Raw genomic sequence first — 20,774 nt, forward strand, 5'->3', positions numbered from 1 at the left:
GGTCACCAGAGCCATTCACCGCTCACTTCCTGGCGGGCAGCGATCCTGATTTCCTTGTGATGCCACAAGCTGGAGAACTTCTCCCAGCAGGAACTGTGGGAACCCATATTACAGTGGGATACAAGCCAAGGATGTATGGCAGGAAGCAGACAGCAACGCTGGTCATCGAGGTAAGCCTCACCCAGGGCAGTGCACAAATGCACCTCCAGGGGTGCCAGCAGGGTGAGGAATCCTGCACCAAAGAGCAGCACTGGGACACACCAGTGCATGTGCTGTGGTGGTTTTGCTACTCCTCAGAATGGACAAGAATAAAACTAAATTTGGAGAACTGACTGATTGCAAGCTGGGAAAACATACTGTATTTTACACTGTATTTTATACTCTATTACAGTTTCTACATTATCCTTTTGCCATCAGCACCAGAGGCAGATACTTAATCTTGATACCTTTCCCCCAACTCCACAGACAACATGACTTTCACAGAGAGTCAAAATAAACCTGTTAAGAACTGTTGGAGAATATTAAAGTAATTGCAGATGTGAAGCCTAGGTTATTGATTTTAATTGTATTATACATCTTATATGATCAAAGGCTCCAAGAAGGCAGGTGCCAAACTGTGGAAGAAAGAATTGCAGAGCACAAAGTCAGGAATAGCTCTTTTGAAGCAAAATGCAAAATAAACAAAAATTATTTGCAACCAAGTGGCCTGCCTAAGTGTGAAGGTCAGGAAACATTTGAAGCCATGTATTCCTTCAGCAGTTAAAATGCTCTCAGAAACCAATTTTCAAGTTTTAAGTTATTCTTTAGAAGGAATCTGTTGAAAACACACAGCAGGGGTAAACACCTCACATTCTCTATAAATCATGGTTTGTACTTTCAGTCTATTCACTGCATGCTGGTAGTGTTTTCAGACTACTATATTAGAAGTGAAACAGCAATATTGATTTAAGAGATAAGATGGTCAAAAAGTTGATAAAAAGATGCATGGCAAATCACTATAGTGCTTTATCTCTGTAAGTGACAACTTGTATAACAGTGAATAAGAAATTCAAATCCTGGGAAAAACAAGGTCCTTCAATCCCTCCTACTTGTTTTCTCTTAGTGTATTAGATGTTTGATTAATATAGTCAAATTTTACTGTATTAGATGTTTGATTAATATAATCCTTACATAAACAGCAATGATGTTTATCATGTTTCCATTTAAAAAATAAGATAGCTTGCTGAATATATTCTGTGCTGTTTTGTGTTTACAAAGTGTTGTATGACACAGCTACAGAGCTCAGAAACTTCAGTTTTGGAACTGAACTCCTGTTTTTAGGCATGGCACATACAAATGCACCAACTATGCTTGTCCTTGGCTTAGCTTTCATCACTAACAAGGAGATTTAACCATGAATTTGTCTGGAATGGGACAAACACAAAGATTAAAGTTTCTTATTAGCTTTCTAAGAATTCAGGCAGTAATCCAGAAAATCTTTTTAGGAATTTATCAGTATGGATGGCCTATGTCTAATTGGATTTTTAAGCTACATGCACTCACACCTCAGTCCCTGGTTATGATCTTGGCACACAGCTCTTTACATCTCCACCTTTGCTGCTCTGTGTGGCTGCAGTAAGTCAGTCATTCATACATATTACATATATATATATATATATATATATCAATATATATATATATATATATATATATCAAATCACATCTTCTTGTATCTATTCCTGGATATGTAAAAATGCATCAATGATTTTTGATGCTCATAAGCACATTTTGGACCAATATAACTCCATCACAGTCTGTTTGAGTTGTTTCTAACATTCTTACTCAAATTGCAGAATTACGTGGTTTCAGTAATGTTTTGACGAGTCTGGTGTTCTCTTTGCTCTTTTTGGTAGCTCTTTTTTGTGCTCCAAACTTCCCTCTTTCTGCTCCACACAAGCTTTAATTTCTGCAGTTCTGATGGAAGGCAGAGCATCTGTTGGCTGTGTGTGATTCAGTGCTGTGCTCTCAGCACTGACCCAAAATAAGGTTTGATGACATGTTGGGAATACCTGAGACTCATTTCTGCCTTTTGTGTTTGTTGAAATCATTTTCATTAGTGACCTGAGGGAGACAGACTTAGTTAGATATATTAAATAAAAGCAGTATTAAATCATTCTTATTTGGGGAATAACAATGAAGGTGGTGAAATGCAATTAGTGTTTGACCTAACACTGAAGAACCTTTCTTGCATGTATCTTCTCTAGCCAATATATTGGCTGAGGCTTTGGGCTATTTTTAGAAATGTTGAAGAAGCTTCTTTTCTTTTGCAGTGCCTCTCTTCTGCTGCTGCTGTAATAAAGGATTACAGTGCTCATGCTTTAAAATGTCTTTTGCATTTCCAAGGGTAAAGTCATAGTCCTAAAACTAACATATTTTTATTATTAAATTCTTTGAACAGTGAGTAGCAGATTTGTAATTTTTGTGTATTTCAATGAACAGTGATAATTAAGCTGTAAAGTAGCAGAGATAGTAGTGTAAATTCTTTGGTTTATGTTCATTATTACAATTGTGTTGTAAAGGAAAATGGGAGGTTAGGATTATGGAGAAAGATCCTACAGTCATCTTTTTCTCATTTGTTTTAAACATTAAACCCAAATATTGTAATGTACAATTTTTTTTTGTTTTATTATCCTGCTGAGACGCCGATGCTGAGAAGCTAATCAGCATTAACGTGTATGTAACAGTCTGTCTCTACCAGAACTTGGTGTGTACATTTTATTAACTGAATGTATATATATATAATTGAAATCACGTTGGCTAATTTATATTTCTGCACACAAATCAGATACTTTGTGGGATATGGTATGGATTCTTTCAGACTTAATATTAATGAATACTTACAGTAGATTTTATTAATGGCAGGAAACCTTAATTACTTTGCTGTAGCAGTTAAAGTTCTATAACCATCATTATAACTTCTGTTCTCAGTCAACTCCATATCAAAACAACTGAAGTTAGATAATTACTTAAATAGCTGCTAGGAATCAATTTTGCAGAAGTGACATAGAAAATTACTTTAAAATTTTATGTAGATCAAAGAATGAACTATTACAAAAAGGCAGTAAGGAAAATAATCATGCTCTTCTCTTTGAAAAACCTTGTAGCTTTGAATGAGGACATCACAACCTAATTGAGCTACAGGTAAGAAACAGTGAAATGGTGCTTGAACAGCATTTTTAAGTAGGTATTTTTCCATAATCAAACTTCTAAATTTAGAATTGCCTTCATAAACAGTGCAGTTCTGACTGAAAAAAAAAAATAAAATTACCCCTAATGATAAATAAGTGAAGAGAAAAAAACACTTCTTTACTTCTTAGAAAACCTGTAAAGTGCTGTGAGGACAGAAGGGACTTCTGAGCCACAGTGACATCCCAGAGCTGTGATGTGCCAGAGCTGAGGGACATCAAGGTGCAGCTGGGGCAGGAGTCACAACCAGACACAAGGTGGAACAGCCAGGAGGTTGGGAATCCTTGGCAAAGGGCATATTCCTGTTGTCTTGCAGTTAATTTCCTTTCACTGTGCTGAATTCAGCTGGAGACCAGAGAGATTGCTTTGTAATTCATGTGTGAGACTTCTGAGATATTCTAAAGCAGAAGGCACACACAATAAGTCTTAAATGATAAAATAGGTGTCAGAGTGAAGCAGATTGCAGGTAACATTATCAAGCCCTCCAGAACTCAGGCTTGTGCACCTTTATTACTGAATAATCACTAACTTAGCCTATGGAAGATAGCATATCAAAACCATTTGTCATGCTGTTCTGCAAATAAATGATGCAGTGTGCCAGCCACAGTACCCAGGTGCGGCTTCTCTAAACTTGTCTATGCATATCTTAACAGCAAACAGTACTGTTACATATTCAGCAGCTTGCTGAAACTGCCTTGTTCCTGGTGGATTTCTTAATTACCTTAGTTTGATGTTATTTTAAATTTTATCTCTTGAAAAGAATGAGCAAGGAAAAATGTAACTAACTTACTGGAATAATTGAAATAGTTTCCCATTAAGTAACATCCATGTTGGTGTTGGCTTGAATTTTAGGATTAGAAGCAGAATGCAGAATCAGTACTCAACATTTTTGATTCACAAGCATGAGGAAGGGATACTTTGCTTATTGAGACTTCTGGTTCTGGTAATGGGCAGAAGATGATAATAATGTGGAAACCATTGCTGTAAAAGTGTATTCAGATCATTGTCAGTCCTGGAGGATTTTGATTGTATAATGTCTAAGCAATGTTGTGAAACACCTACTGTTTGAAGTGCAGAAATCAATTAAGTAAATTTTATATCTAGATATGTTCTTTAAGATAAGAAAATTGTTCTTATCCACCTTCTTCATTAGAAATTGGTAAGAGCTTGGATGGGCATTTGTTTCCTTGTGGGAGGTGGGTTTTCTTGCTTTGGGTTTTTTCCCCTTCTTTCTTATTAAACTATCATTGTCTTGATCCATGAGTTTTCTTGCCTTTGCTCTTCCCTTCCACAGTTCATATAAAGGTTTGCTTTACACTAATGGTAATTGGTCATTTTTTTTTTGTTTGTTTATATAACAAAACATTGCAGTGTATAAATTATTTACACTACCTGTAATTGCCTGTGGTTTAACTTTTTAGGAAGTCTTGCAAATTTTATTTTGATTTTTATGAGTTAACAATATTTGGAAGCTAACTAGAATACAATATTCCTTGAAATTCCTGATCCTAGCTCCCAATCCACTTTCCTAACACAGATTGCTTTGGCAGTTATTTATCATGTACATCAGTAGCACTTCCAGCCTTCAGTGAACACCTATGGATAATCTGTGTTTTGCAAATTAATCCTATGAATCATGAGGCATCAGTTAAAATGGGTTGGATACCAAACAAATAGATTTTTATATAAATTATTTGGTGACTGTTACCAGTATTGGCTGAATAATTTGCTTCATGAACATTGCTCAGTCAGCCATCAAAATGACTGAATGACTTACTTGAATAACTTACATTTTTTTAATAAGAAGTGGCAGTGTGTGTCACATTTTTTAATTGTTAAAAACATTTTTCAGAGAGATTTAGCTCAGTAGATGGCCATAACTCCAGTCAGGTGAGCCAAATTGTTATTCTCTTCACATTTTGATTCAGGAATATTGAGGTTTTGAAGAAAGAAAGTCATTCATTTCAACAAGAAATCCTCCCTCAGATTGTCAAGGACATTCAGAATATGATCTGGTCTTCCTTCTTAAATTGTGTGTGAAATAGGCCTAGATATGGATCATAGGGAGCCTGGATTCTTAACTACCTATGCTTGTATCAGATATATCTTCTTAAGAGAGATTCTCTTTTGTAATTCTGTTCTCGTCATAGTACAGATTGCAGCAGATTTGATACCTTCATCTTTAGACTTTGTTACTACCAGGGCTAGTACTGGAATTATACCAAATTTGATAAAATAAACTGCATTGCCTTAAAAATTGGAAGAAGAGCTCCTCTGATTTGGGAAAATTTGGCCTGCTTTTGAGACAACTAAATACTGCTTGTAAATCAAATATTCTATCATAATTCTATGGTCATATGTGGATGACCTTTGAAAGTCTCTCTTCCTCCTCCCACCATTCCAGAAAAGTCTGAAACTGTGATCTGTGTTTTCCTTTTCTGTGACGTGTTTGGCCTGGAAACCCAAAGCAGCAGTTTTGAGGCACTCGCATGAATTTTGAAGATGATAAATTTAGTCTTGTTTTAGTATTTAGTTTTCATATTGCTTAGAAAATTACTGAAGTTAAGCTTTACAAACTTATTAAAAAAAAAATACTTACGGCTTGTGCAACTAACATTGTGCCCATTGGAAATTAAGTATTGAAGTAAAATAGACATTTGTGGTCACTTAAGGTTTACTGAAAATTACTTATATTTAGGTTGCCTTAAAAATTCTGATTTCTGGGTGGTTCTAATGCTAAACAAAGAGCCCCAAGTTATGTTGACTATTACAGAAACTTTTCCATGTGTGTGACACTCGTTTCCTCTTTGGCAGAAAATGCTGAGCTTACATTAGACAATAGTAGGGGTTTTTTTCACTTAATGCATATGTAAATGCACATTTTTTTCTGGATTATTGTCTCCAGTAATCTTGGATGATGGCACATGATTTACAATAGTTGAGCTACCATAGTTTAAGGTAAGGTATTAGGGTGGAGTTACAATGTCTTCTGCTACAGAACACCTGACACAACAACAGAATAGGCAGCTTTATTCAACAAGTCAAGCCATAACCGTTTTTTTCCACTGGACGCACAATCCAGGATATTAATAAAAGGTTATTACTACCCAGAAGTTTGTGTCTATTGTTTGATGCTTATAAGTGTAGTTGAGAGATGGCATAGCCCACCATTTTTGTTTAAATCCCACTATTACTAATGCTATAGACATTTAAGTCACAATGTGTGTGGATTTAATGAACAAAAATTATTTTTTAGCAACTTGCTACTCAGTTGAAATCACTGGCTGAAACACCTTTCAGATCTTTTCTCTGACCTTGAAATAATCTATGAGACTTTCACACAGTGAATATGACCCTGAGGTTAAATTACCTTTAAACTAAACTGCTCATCTGCATTACTAAAGAAAGATAAACTATTTCATTTTGTACTGAAGTTAATAAAATAATGAGCTAACTTTGGAGAGCCGCTTACTTCTCTTAAATGACAGCTTTATCTTTGGACATGATACTGATGCTGGTTCATGTCACACCTGCTTTTTGCTGGCTTTTGCTTTTACCTTTTCAGACAGTAGAGTTACTAATTCATTTCACAGTATTAAATAAGGTTGAGAATAAAGATGAGTTAATCTGCCTGTTTTACAGAGAATAATATTCAATTCAAATGAGATTTTGATTTTTGTAGGATAGTAGTGAAAATTTTGAAAAACTATGCATGCATGGTGAAATATCTACTGAGTTCTCATTTACTAATCTGACTGGAATAAGGTGTGTCATTCAGCAGAGACCAAGTAAAATCAGTGCTGTCAATTTTCAAGTAGAAGTTTCTTTAAAAATACACAGCAAAAAACACCCTCATCTATTCTTTCAACATTGGTGCAGAAAAGTATAATTCAGTTGCCAAAATGCTGGTTAAAACTGCAATTAGAGAGTCATATGATGATGGTATTTAGGAGCTGTAAGTGTATGCAGTATATCTGTGAAATAATGTAAATGCTGTCTAAGTGCACAGCAGAGAACAAAGCCTGAGCCAAAGAGTTTATGGCTTAATGTTCTGAAACTTCTTTTTGTTGAATATCTGCATTATAAATTCAAAACTGCTTGCAATGATACTCCATAAATATAATTTATCACTGAACAGGGTAGTAATTAGAATGGTAGGAAGAAGCATATGTTAACAAAGATAAGCATAATAGATTCAAACTTTTTCAGTGGCAAGTATAAAACTGATGTAACAAAACTTAATAAAGTCAAACAAACATTTTACCATGCTTTTTTGCCTTCTTCTTTATGTTGCTGTAAATATGAGATGACTCCACAGAAAGTTGGAGGTGAAGGTTCACTGTGGCTTTTGTAGTGTTTTACCTAGACCATAATTAAATGGCAGAATGCAATAAATAACAAGACAAATATACACACTGTGCTTTGGAGGTGGTTGGTAGCATTTATGGTGTGTGAAAATCTGTCACAATTTCTGTGGGTGCTGTGGCACCTCTCTACAGCCAAATCTGGCTGGGGAACTGACCTGGCCAGCAGCAGAGCAGGAGCAGAGAGCTCACACTGGAATGAGCCACAAGTCCAGCTGTGTCAGAAGAAACCAGCTGTGACTGTCAGCTGAGGGAAAGACTCATGAAGTTTCAGAGTTGAGTGTGGCACAATTTTCCAGAGCAATTTGAGAGCACATCAGCCTTTCTGACCTTTTGTTTCTCAGAGGAAGAACGGCCCTGGTGTTTAGGTGTGCTGTTTCTATCTACAATTGATTGTTCTAAGGATTAAATTAGTTGTAAATGGGAGATGAATTCCATGAAGTACAACTGCTGTAATGGTAAAACTGTGTGAAACAGCAGAGAAAGGTGACCTATGAGCTGTGTCCCTGGAGTTACACAGCAGGAGAGCACCAAAAACCTGCTCTGGAACCAGCACAGCTGTGATTGCACTGCTGTGTCCTGTGGAAGGGCAGACCTTGGGAATTTGGAAATACCACTCATTTCATGTGACTCCCCTGCTCCGAGACTGCAAATTAAGAGAGTCTGGTATATTCTGTATACTGTGTTCATGCTCTGTGTTCTGTATAAAAGCCAAATTTCAGTTATATGAGTATATTTTAATGGACTTATAAATGCCATATTTTTACTCAGTCTTCCTCTATTAGTTTTATCTCAGAAGGAGAAAAAAAGCCCTAAATGTAAAACCTGGGATTTTTAGTCACTAAGTGTGAGGGAATTAATGACAATTTATGCTTGAAGTGGACCTGCAATGCTTTGTCCTTTTGCACAGTACAAAGGTGGACATAATGACACATCATTTGATATTTTGTAATATCTTTTGGGTTTGTAATATTTTTGTAGTTAGTTTGTAGTTTGGGGTTTTGGGGGGTTTTTTGGGTTTATTAAGAAAAGGAGAATAGAAAACTAAACCCCAGGAATATACATTTTCTAGATGTAATGACAGGAAAGTGCTAGAGACTTGGAATAAAGACCTGTTTTCAAAAATGGAAGTCATAGATTATGAAAGGAAAATTATTGGAAGAGCTGTAAAAACTACACATGAATTTTTAACAACCAAAATTCTGTTTCAGGACAAAAGAAGCATGGGAGGTAGACAGCAGTATACCCTAATATACACAGAAATTAAAGTCCTTAAACATGGATAGATGGGATGCGTAGTAAGAATCAGGACCATGTATTCAGGAAGAATCAAGTATTCAAGCATTACAAGACACGACGTGGAAACATATGTTCCATTCCTGGAGACCAGTTATAAACAGAGAGCAAATGAAGAGTGTCATTTTCAATCCACATAAATGTGCCTCAAACTAGAGATTCCAACATGAAGCTTCAATTCTCTTGTGCACACTCTGAATCTTTTCCTCTTAGTTTTGTTCATTGTTTTAATGTGAAAATCCCACCATTTGATAATACCATTGTTAAAGATATTAGAGCTGCAAGTGAATCCTACAGTATAAACGTGAGGCATTTATGTTGTAGTATGGAATAGTCACCTTTGAAAAACATACAGAGCCTCTTTGAAAAACATACTGACCTCTGGGAGTTTTAAATAAAAAAGGAATTTTAGATCAGCCAGGGAATGTAAATTTCTCATCTTTGTTATGCCTGGTTCTGAATAAAGCTGATGTGATTGCAGGTTTCTGTTCCAGGAGTGCAATTCTCATTCTGTGTTATTCCAGTGCATTACATGGAAAAGGACAAATATCTTTTGAAATCAATGTTGGATCTTAAATCACTGACGAATATTCAAGGTATTTGATCATTAATTTTTTTTTTTTCCGTATCTCTTATTTTCAGACACAATCAATGCAGTGGACATATGTAATCAATGGACTTCCTCCACAGACTGTACCACCTACAGTGGCAGCAAAAGTAGTTTGCACCAGCAGCTACACAGAATCATCCACAGTCCGACAGCGCAACTTTGTACGTGAAAATCTGAAACTTATAACCACTGGAGTATCCTCACCAATCAAAGGAGCACCTTTGGTCCTTAGGAGAAAACAGAAAAGTTTATAATCTGTTAATTTTTTTGTGAGAGAATAAATAAATTCTGCAGATAAAAAGAAAATATGGTTTGTTAATTTTTTTTAAGCAGGTATGGTACACATGGATTGTTTGTTCTGTATGGAAGATTCAGAGCACCTGAGCCTCAGCAATATTCTTGGTTTTCTATAAAGATTTTAGATACCCAAAAATTTATTTATGTCATATGGATATCAGCAAGTTCAGAGAAAGAACTTTGAGTTTAAAAATATATATATCTGAAGATTGGGTAACAAATTAATGCTTTGTTTTCTAAAGGATGTTGGTTTAATAAGACTGTAATAGAAAGTTTCACAGAACGTTCTGTGTGATGTCGAGCACATTACAGCCATGCAAACCAAGCAAGAAAAAACAATCCCTGCTGTCTTCCACAAGAAAATCCTTACCTTTTCTTGTTTTGGCAAATTACAGTAATTAGGACATCTTTGCTGTGTATAAAATAACAATTTTATTAATCCCATAACATTTCATATCTTTGATAATTACACATAGCACAGACGTGAAATATAATGTCCTGCAGTAACTTTATATCAAGTATATTTTACAGAATGCTTTAGAATATTAACTTATAGAAGGCTATGAGAAGTCAGTGAGGAATGAAGACAGATTTTCTTCTTTTTCATAGAATAAACAAATCAGAGGTGCTATCCCTAGTGTGTTTCTATTTCCATTCTTTAGATGGGAATTCAGGCTTTCTCTGCTCTTGATATAATGTGGAAAATTAGATCTGTGGATGGGTAACTCCTGACTCCTTTCTTTACTGAGATTGTTTCTCCTGATTTTCCTAACAGAACACAAATTGGATTTGTGCCTTTATTTTGATGGCAAAATGTACTTTGAGAAAAAGATGTCTTGGCACAGATTAAGTGCCTCCTTGGCTCCAACACAGAACAAGCATCACTGCTCAGGAATGGGGAGCCTGAGAACAAACTATGTAGGTCAGTGCAAATGAGCACCAATAAAACCCTTTTACCGCAATGTGCTTGAGGATTTTGTTTATGCCACACATTTTTAGAGAAGCTATTACAGAAAATGTTGGGAACACATCAAACAGCCAATGGTGCTTTTTTAATACCTCCTTCTAAATGCAAAATGGGTGCCCCATTTTGGTTAGAAACCAGGTAATCTGAAGTGAGAATAAAATCAGCTTTATAAATTCAGTACACAACACTGGAAAGATACTGTCCATACTGATATCTCTGGAAGACACTGAGAAAGAAGCTGTTGTAATATTTATTTTAAATGCTGCTGAGACCACAAATGCAGCTGGATTTTACAGGAAGGCTTGATCTGCACATATAAATGAAGCAAGTGTTTCTCTGACCGTAAGAAATTGGAATTTATGGATCAGCAATGGTTTCACAACTAATGATCAATGTTCTGGAAATATTTCATTGACATATTTTTGTAAAAGCTTTTTTATCCTTGTTTCACTCCTTTTAAGTTATGCCTTCCTATTTAAAATGGCACTTTTTTGCAAGATGCACAAAATTTTGTAATTCTTCCAGAAATGGATTAGCAGGTGGCTTAGAGGTGAATCACTTAAAAATTACATGGTGCTTACTCCAGAAACGTTATGCCCAATTTATTTGCCTGCACTACTTGCTGCTATACATAGTGGATTTCAAATTCTGTCATACATCTAAACATTTTCAGCATCCATGGCAAAATTTGCAATAAAATAGTACCAGAGGGGTGTTTTCAAAGGAACAATTTATATTATCTATTTTAAAAGGGATGAATGCATAATCTGTGCTAACAGAACAAAATTATGTGGGCTTTTTCAATGTGTACGAGGTCATATCTGAGCTATGTAAAATATGCCATTGTCAGTTGAATTTGGGCCTAATATTAAAAACGTATTTTTCTAATTTCTTATACTTTAAAACAGAACTAAGCATATTTCTTCTGATATTAATAATACACTTTCAAAGATGATTTAAAGAAAGACCATTTTAGCTGTGTGGTTGTAACATACAGTGTTTTACATAGTATCTGCATGCATTAATGGATCACAATGACTGTATAAACTGCTAAAAATAAATTCATTTTTGCTTTTTAGCTTGATAATTTTCACTTCCATCACAGAGGTGACTGTATTATTTGTAATGCAAGGAATAATTCCAAGTATGTCTCTTAACATACAGTTTCTAAGCAGCAGCACTGGAAGATTTCCAGAGTGATAACTTGTATTCATTACTTGCTTCCTCCTTTTTACTAGAATTACTGAGCCATTTCAAAATATTAGTGTTTTAAGTCCTGGAAGGAGAGGTCTGACATAGGAAAAGATTACAAAATTCTGGAGGTTTTTACTTAAAGATTTCACTTGAAAGCTTTTGGACCCACCATTAAATGTGAGCTTCAGAAGAGCTGAGCAAGCTGCTCACCGTCACTCTGCACCCTAAAAGTGTAATCTGCAGAGGAATTCAGCTCTTGGAGATAGAGCTAAACACAATTGTTGTAGTCAGGGCTCAGGTCTGGAAAAAAAAAAGCAGCTCGAATAATTTAGATTTGAATTAATTCTGAATTACCATTCATTATCATAAAAGGCAGTGGAGGAGAATGAACACAGCCTCAAGTTATGGCTTTTGAAGATGCCCTCATAATTTTTTTCTGTGCCCTCATGCCACATCAGAACAGCCACTATTAGAAACCAGTAGGAAAAAACCTTAAAACTTTGTTTCTTCACATTAGAATACCCATCAGAATCCTTTTCTTCTGAAAAGGATGAAAAAAGGAGTTCTCCCCTTTACATTAATCTGTGTAGGCACAGCAGAGTCTTAGGGAAATGAGGGGGTACTGGTTATTACTGCAGATAATAGCTCCTAATTTCTCAATGCTAATATCAATTAGTGATCTAAAATTACTTCTGACCCCAGTTATATGTTTTGATTCATAGAGATACGTAATTCCAAAATACAAGAAGTTTTTCCAAGTCAATATGGCATTTATGGCCAGATGTTTTAATCACAGTCTTACATACCCCACAAGGGTCAGCTGTGCACTGCTTGTTAGTGGCTTAGCGGAAATGCTGGTTGTCTCATCAGTGTAGTCAGCATGTGTTGTGGTTGAAGGCAAAATGATTGAGAGGCCCCAAGTCAGAAATACAATTTAATAAGAAGAAAGGAAAAAAAGTAAAATAAAATAAAATAAATGCAGTAATACAAAAGACCACTGACAGAGTCAGAATACAACCTGAGCAGGGTGGTGGAAGCAGTCCAGATGAGGTGGTCTTCCCAAAGCAGTGATCCTGTAGAAAGGTCTGGTAGCTCTGGTCCTCTGGGAATCCAGTGGGTAAAGGCTGCTTTTACTGTCCCAAATCCCGTATTATATCCAGGTGAGAATGCTTGGCTCCTCCCCCTGGGCAGAGCATCTCACAATGGGATGAGGAGTTGTGAAGTGGGTCCTTGATGGCCCATTAAACAGAGATAACTCCTGGAGGGAGTTACCTGTGAGTCATGGGCAAGGCGTTAATGGGCCATTAGCAGAAGACAGCCCAAAGGCAGGGGGCCTGGGAAAACACTGCCCCACCTGGTTCCAACAGTTCATGAAGATGGTGATAGAATAAATACTTTGTGTACATCCTACACTATAACCCAGGACACCATGTTAGCGTTGAAACACATAATCACAGAATGATGATATGCAGGTGCTTTATTGAAGAGCTCTGGGAATCAGGTGTACAGGGTACAACTCCAAATCTGACTCTGACATGGATTCAAGATAGACATGTTTTTGTACCCTTTTGTTATATAACTATATATATATTAGTTATTGAACCCATATTGTTCTATTGTATATCCAAGCACGAATTCTTGTAGTTTTCATCAGGCTCCCCAAACATCGTTTCTCATGATTCTTGTTATGAGCAAACAATAATCATATTCAATTTCCAAACAATTATTACATTTAACAATCATATAATTTATCAGATGATGATTATGCAGGTGCAATTTCACATGATCTAGTAAAGATGAAGCCCAACCTTCGTTCCTAGCGCCGACGTAGTTTTGGTTCCCTTTCCCAGGCCTATCCAGGCCCAACCTTTCTTTCCACCTCCCCTGTATCTATTGTATACAATTCTCATGATTTTTAGAAGCATTTTAACCTTATGCTATCAACCATGTGTTTATTTATATTTCTTCCTCCCTTTTCTCTCTATGCCTCACTATAATGATCCATCTATCAGAGTAATTAAAACAAGGACTAAAACCTTATGAGGCAACATTATTGTGAAATGCAGAACTTGTTACTTTGGAAATGAGGTCTATATTTAAATTTGTTAAAATGCAGTGGAACTTTTGCAGCTGTTGAGCTCCTGGTTTTATGTGACATGTCCAGTAGTGGGGACAATCTGCCCTGGGGGGCTGCAGCACTGTACAGTCAGAGCAGTGGCTTCAAAGCAGCACAAAGCAATCGACCTTCTAATTGTTTGCTGTTTGGCTGAGCTTTATTTGGCACAGTGCACACAGGAGAATGACAGGAGGGTAACGTGCAGATGTCATTAGGATGCCTGCCATTAGCAGCTCAGCTTGGAGAGGGCTTTGCACAGATTTCAATGATGCTTTTTCTACTCATGCCTGGCTCACCATGGGATCAATGACACTCAAAGGCTGTTTTATGCCTGATCTCTCTCACAAGATATAAAAGGTTTGGAAGTATCAAAACCGCCCATCAAAAATAATAGGAGCCAGACATTAACTCCTGTGCCAGTGCAGGTTTTGTCTGAGTCAGGGGAATGGAGAGATAAAGGCTGCTGTAAGCACAGGAGGTAATCACGATCAAGTAAAGAGCCCACAGGGGCACGGTGCCCTATCCATTCCTGCTGCAAGGAGAGGGATTCTTTCCATGCAGCTCTTTGGGACTGAAGCCAGGTTAGCAGAGGACAAAATGCTGAACCAACAATGCTCTTACTTTGGTGAAATACCATGGCAGCAGCCAGATCTGAGCATGCACTTTTTTCCTCTTTCATCACAAACCCAAACTACCAGAAGAAATAGAAAGTTCTGACTCACCCTGCACATAGCAAACATTGGGGAAAATATTGCTGTATATTAATAGATATTCCTAGGAAGAAGGCTTAATATTTAGAATAAGAGAGAAAATCCCTGGCTTTGCCTTACTATTTATTTGCTTGTGAGGCGTTTCATAATTTTATTTCTCCCTGCAGTGACTGCTCGTTCTAAAATAAATGACTGAACAGTACTTTACTGCTGACACAGATCACAGTTTGTTGCTAATGGAATGTTAACTGCTTTTTAAGTGACTCTGAATAAACCTACTGATCCATAGAAGATTCATCTAAAAAGGAATCCAATTCATCTACCAGCTTTTCTGCTTCCACTGTCATGAAACATATTTTTCTGCAGTTTACTTTACTGCAGTTATTGTAATATTGGTAGTATCAGATTTCCTGTGGTAAGATATTTTACACTTTGAGACCATGGCATGATGACAGTGTGGTGAAGTCATGGCAGGAATTGATGCCAAGGTCACTTCACAGAAATGTGTCTAAAAATCACTTCTTGGTGGGTAGGGAAATAAAGACATGGGGCAAGGACATTCTTTGACCTTTTTTCCCCCTCACTATTCCATGATTAACTTCCTTTCTGCAAAGTACCCAACTTCTCCTGGGAAAAAAATTAAATAAACCAGTAAACCTGGTAACTCACTGCTCCTCCCACCATAGCAGTACACAGCAGATGCCAACAAACCAGTCTGGCACAAGTCTTAAATGACAAAATAAAATCAGAGGTATCAAGAAGGTTAAGGCAACAAAGTAAAGTCCTTCCACTTATTAAATGGATAATGTTGATGTTCATCCAATGAGATCAGATTTACCAATCTGTACAAAAATCGAAGGCCCAGTTTTCCTATTCACTGTAACAGGTATCCAGGGTCCCTTTGCTGTAGCCCACAGACCTGATATTATCTGTGTGAGGTGGGAAGGGTGGCTATGTTCTTACTCCACATCTCCTTCAGTCCTCAGTGTTTTCATAGGTGCAAGATATACATTGTAAATACATGTAACCTGCAATTGTTGTTTAAAAAAAAAAATCAAACCCGCAAAACAACAAAAAACAAACAAATAAGCACCCTCCCCTCAAAAAAAAAAAAAAAAAAAAAAAAAGACGCAAGAAACTATTTCCTCCACCCATACCAACAGGCTTCTTTAAAAAGCATCTCAGAAAACAAGTTTCAATTTTGAAGAAACTGGCCAATGAAAAGATTCCTGATGATCTCTTAATAAATCAAATTACTTCAGGGTGAGGTGTGAAACTTCCACATTCTTTGATGAGTATAGAATGCATTTTTCTAATATTGTTTAGGTTCAATATTAGGTATATCATAGAATAGTTTGGGTTGGGAGGGACATTTAAAAGTCCAAATCCCCTTGAATGAACAGGGACATCTTCAACTAGATCAGTTTGCTCACAGCCCCATTTAACCTGACCTTGAATGTTCCCAGGTGCAGACATCTGCCACGTCTCTGCACAGCCTGTTCTGGTGTTTCACCACCCTCTTTGTAAAAGATTTCTTCCCTTTACCTAGTCTAAATCTCTTTTAATTCAAAACCATTACCCCTTGTCCTATTAAAAAGTCTGTCCCCATCTTTCATGTAAGTGCCCTTTAAGTGCTGAAAGGCTTCAATAAGGTCTCCCTGGAGCCTTTTCCATGTGGAACAACTCCATCTCCTCAGCCTTTCTGTACCTGAGAAATGCTTAATTCCTCTGATTATTATTGTGGCCCTCCTCCACACTCACACCAACAAGTCTATGTCTCTCCTGAGACCTCGAGAGCTGCACAATCAACCAATTGCCCCATAAATATCCTGACTGATACCTGGGATACAGCATTTAGAGTACTGGGGAGTCCTGTCAACAACAATCTGAAACATTTTTGACTGTTTAATATCAATGGAGAAAAGAAACCCAAAACCACTGTGTCAAAAAATTGTACTGCCAGCACACTAACTCCATTTAGGAATAGTTCTCTGCAGTGTGTGGTATATTACAGGGTTAACAAATACATATATAAAGTGAGAATAAAACAGTGATTATTTTTATTCCTTGAAATGTAAAATAAATGTATATTTGTGTAACTGCACTTGGAAAGTCAAGCTGAATGTGCAGGCAGTCAGGTGTGTGCTTCTGAATTTGGTGCATACGTGTGAATATTGGGTTAAACCCATGGTAAACATATGAACAGCACTGACTCAGCAGCCTTGCATTGCTCCTGGCATGAACTGTTGCATTCAAATGTAAAACCTTTTACTTTAAAATGCTTTTCTGAGCCATGCTAGCGTTAATTGGTACTGCCATTTATCATTGTCTTATTTCTGTCCTAATAGTTGCTATTTTAAAAAATAAATAAACAAACTATAATAAAAGAAAAAATAAAGCCAACACCAAACCAAAAACAAGGCTACCCTGCCTAGGTCTGAGCCTTCCTGTGCTCAGCTACCGGTTACTCATTTTGAAGCAGTTCCTATTAAACCTGAATCTAAATTACACAGAGGAAATAGTGTGAAGGGGAGACAGAGACAAGCAAACTCACAGCTGCAAAATGAAATCCTCATGGTAAAGAAATCTTAATGTATAGAAATATTTTCTAAGGAAACTTCCTTTCTGTTAGAGAACAGTATCTACACACAGTGCCTGGATCACTGCCATGTGAGGAATTAACTGCTGGATGACATGTCACTGTACTGAAACACAAATCAGCTGCAGAAACATTGGACTGCTCATTAAAAAGACTTCATTAATTAGAGATTCAACATCTGTAAGAGCTGTTTGGTCATTTGCAGGTCACAGAAGTCAAAGTGCCCGAGTTCCATGGCGGGAGGTGGCTGGAATCAGGAACCCCCCATCTCCTCCCTCGGACCATGAGGAAAAAAAGCTGCACTGAAGCTGCCTGGAGCTCTCTCCCCTCACCTTCCCCTTGTGCTGTGAGGCTTCAGCTGCCAACATCAGCTGCGGTGTTGGAGCCAGAGCTGTGCTGCTGTTAATAGGGGAACAGCTGGGGGATATTGCAACTGGAGGTCTCATGGCTTTAAATATAATCAATTCATGGTCTGATATAATCCTTATCTTAACTTTCAGAGCAGGCTGCAAATTATCCCTGCACCTTTCCCCGGGTTTGTATTAAAAGGAATAAATTATAAAGAGGAAAATTGCATTTAGCTTGCTTAGTTTGCTCATGGTAGCTGATAGTGAATTGTGATGTTGCTCTTGGAAGGTTTTACCCATCATCTAGTGCATTGAGAATGGTTGGGTACAGCTCCTATCACTTTTCAAAATGTAAAAGAAAATAAATTACTTGATTATTAACAGAGAGGATCAACAACCAAATCAGATAGGTCTGAATTAATGAATAAAAAGCAACATGAAGAAGAAAAAATGTGAATGTAATGGACTCATTAGAATTATTTGGGAAGAGAAAGTTTGTGAGGAATAGAAAGTAGGACAAGTCAACTGGCACAGAAAACTGACAAGGTTATGGGGGATTATTTAAACTAGAAACAGGAGGAAAAAATCCAGCAGGTGTTGAGGAACACTTGAGCCAGTCACAGACATCTGCCAGGACTGTCAACCCTATGACAGTGTCTCTGTCACAGTGTAAAAAGTATGAAAAATAATGATAAAACTAGGAGAAGACAGTGCAGATCCCAGCAGTCCATCAAGGAAAATCAGCCAAAGAAATTGTCCAACAAAAAAAAGAAATAAATACCAAACAGTTCAAAGAAAACTAATAGAAAGAAACAAAATAAAAACTGTGTCACCAAGGAACAGCGCCTTGAGAGGGCTGTTGTAATTCTAGCTATAAAGTAGAGATGACAGAATATTCCTTAACAGCAGTGCAATGCCATGGCAGTTCCAGAAAAATAGATTGAGAGAGTGTTTGGCGGGGAAGAGGCCAGTGAGGAGAGCCAGGAAAGATGAGGGTGCAAGAACCAATGGCTCCCAAAAGGCCAAAGCCCATTAACAGTGTGACACCAACAGCTGCTGGTTCAAAAGAAACCACACTGCATCCACAGTATTGAAGAGATGCAATTAAAAGAACAAATGCTTCTCCCTCTCCATTCAATCAAACACACCTGTGTGATAAACTTTTATCAATGTCTTTGATGGACTATAGACAGGGTACAAAGAAGAAATCAAAAATCCATCTCCCAACAAAATTTTACTGCATTTGGTTAATTTGCAGTAAGTATACAACGTAATTAAAGCCCATATCAGGATAAATTTGGCAAGGCATATCTTGGCATACTATATAACTATGTCTGTGAAAAGTAGTTCAAGACCCTTGAAAATGTACCATTTTTAATATAGTTTGAAGGTAACATTTAAAAAAAAAAAAAAAGGGTTTGAACTCGTGAGATAATAATCATTATTTTTAAAAATGAAAAAAGAGAAAATTCCACTCTGCAATGTTGAGTAAAACCAGAAAAAGCCCCAGAGGTTTCTCCCCAGAAAGCTACCACAAGTACTGACACAAATACCTCCTTCCATCCCTCACTGTTCTCATCTATAAACATCACATGGATCTAAACATTAGCATGTAAATCCACCAACTCTGACATATTGCTTTGCTTCTTCCCAAGGCAGAAACATCTCTTTGAGGAAGATGCACAGGGAAATAGAAAGTTAACCAGTAGTTTCCAAACTCACACATGTCCAGCCAGCAGTGATGTGTGGGGGTGGTGAGGTCACACAGCCCCAGCTTTGGGCTGGAAGAACACAAGCAGCTCCTGATGAAGGGCTCTGACTGGATGATGAAGAATTTGGCCTTCCCTGGGAAAAGCATTCAGGATTATAAATTTGGGAACCCAGTAGCAGTTGCAATCCAAAATGGAACAACTCCAAAACATCTGGCATTGATTATGTGGCTTCCAGTTAATTAATGTAGGAACTAATTAATGTGCCTGGTGGAGACGATCATCAGCTGTGGGTGCCAGAGAGGTCTGCATGCCTGGAGTCATCTTGCAGTAGTTTCTGTTTAAAGGGGTACAGATCACAGGTATGGTTTCACACTAGAGGAAAGAAATGAAACCACCCTGCAGTCTGTCAGAATTTAGTACCCAGACTTCTGCACGATTTGATGAGTGATTCACTTTTTCAGTGTCACATAAGAAAAAATAACACCATATCCTCATATAATTAAATTATAAAATAAATTGTCCTGGATAGCAGGTAGAAAACTACTGACACTATGAGTAGAGAGACCTCCTTTGCAAGTGCTTAAATTTACTCTCACCAACAAGTGTTTTGACTGTTGTCTCCAAAGAATGCAATGTTTACTAACATATTTATTCTCATTAGAAGGTGAAACGATGCCAAAGAAGCATTTCAAACTTTGGAAAAGTGATAATTATATTTTGCTTGTTGGTAAAACACCTTTGGTGACACAGCCTATTATGTTTTAAGATGGGCCTGAGCTACATCTGATTTTTCCTGCTGGGAAAAGCACTGGGTCACATGCAGGGCCATGCTGTTAAGCTCTTTTGACAAACTAGATATGTTTCCAAGCATCTAAAATACATTTGTTCAGTTTGCAAACTAACCAGCAACAAAGAAAAAAGACAGATCTGAGTAGAGAAAATTATCAGGTCTCTGCCCACTTTCCCCATCACAATCCTTGAACAATTTCCATTTTGAAAGGACTGAAATCTTAAATTAAGAAAGCAAAGCCAAACAAGGCTTCTGAAGAGGTTGAGGAAAAAAGTGGAAGAGTTCTGAGAACAGGGAGGCAGAAAAGGGTTGTGCATATGTGGTTCCTCCTACAAAACGCCAGTGAGGCAAGACAGGCTGCTGTGGAGTAATTTCCCACATGTACAAGCTGGGCTGCAACTGCTGAGCTCCCATGACTGACCAACACCTGACTGCTAATGGCAAAATGGGTTCTTTTAGGTCCTGTTAGAACTGAAGTTCAGGGGACAGGAAGAACCATTATCCTTAGTTTATGAACTGTAAAACCTCCTTTGTTTTATACTGTGTA

General features: G+C 37.3%; 1 protein-coding gene across 1 annotated transcript in view; it reads left to right on the top strand.

Moving 5' to 3' along the window:
- Positions 1 to 9,765, top strand: part of CFAP47 (cilia and flagella associated protein 47) — a gene marked incomplete at its 5' end in the record, with an annotated part of 294,184 nt that extends 284,419 nt beyond the window's left edge. Inside the window, 2 exons of the mRNA XM_083854475.1 lie at positions 2 to 170; positions 9,528 to 9,765. Of these exons, the coding sequence (XP_083710601.1) occupies positions 2 to 170; positions 9,528 to 9,749 (391 nt within the window). The 3' untranslated portion in view covers positions 9,750 to 9,765. The remainder of the gene's footprint in view (position 1; positions 171 to 9,527) is intronic.
- Between the last annotated feature and the right edge of the window lie 11,009 nt (positions 9,766 to 20,774).

This window comes from Zosterops lateralis, assembly GCF_965231275.1.
Source record: "Zosterops lateralis genome assembly, chromosome: 2".
NCBI classification, from domain to species: Eukaryota; Metazoa; Chordata; class Aves; order Passeriformes; family Zosteropidae; genus Zosterops; species Zosterops lateralis.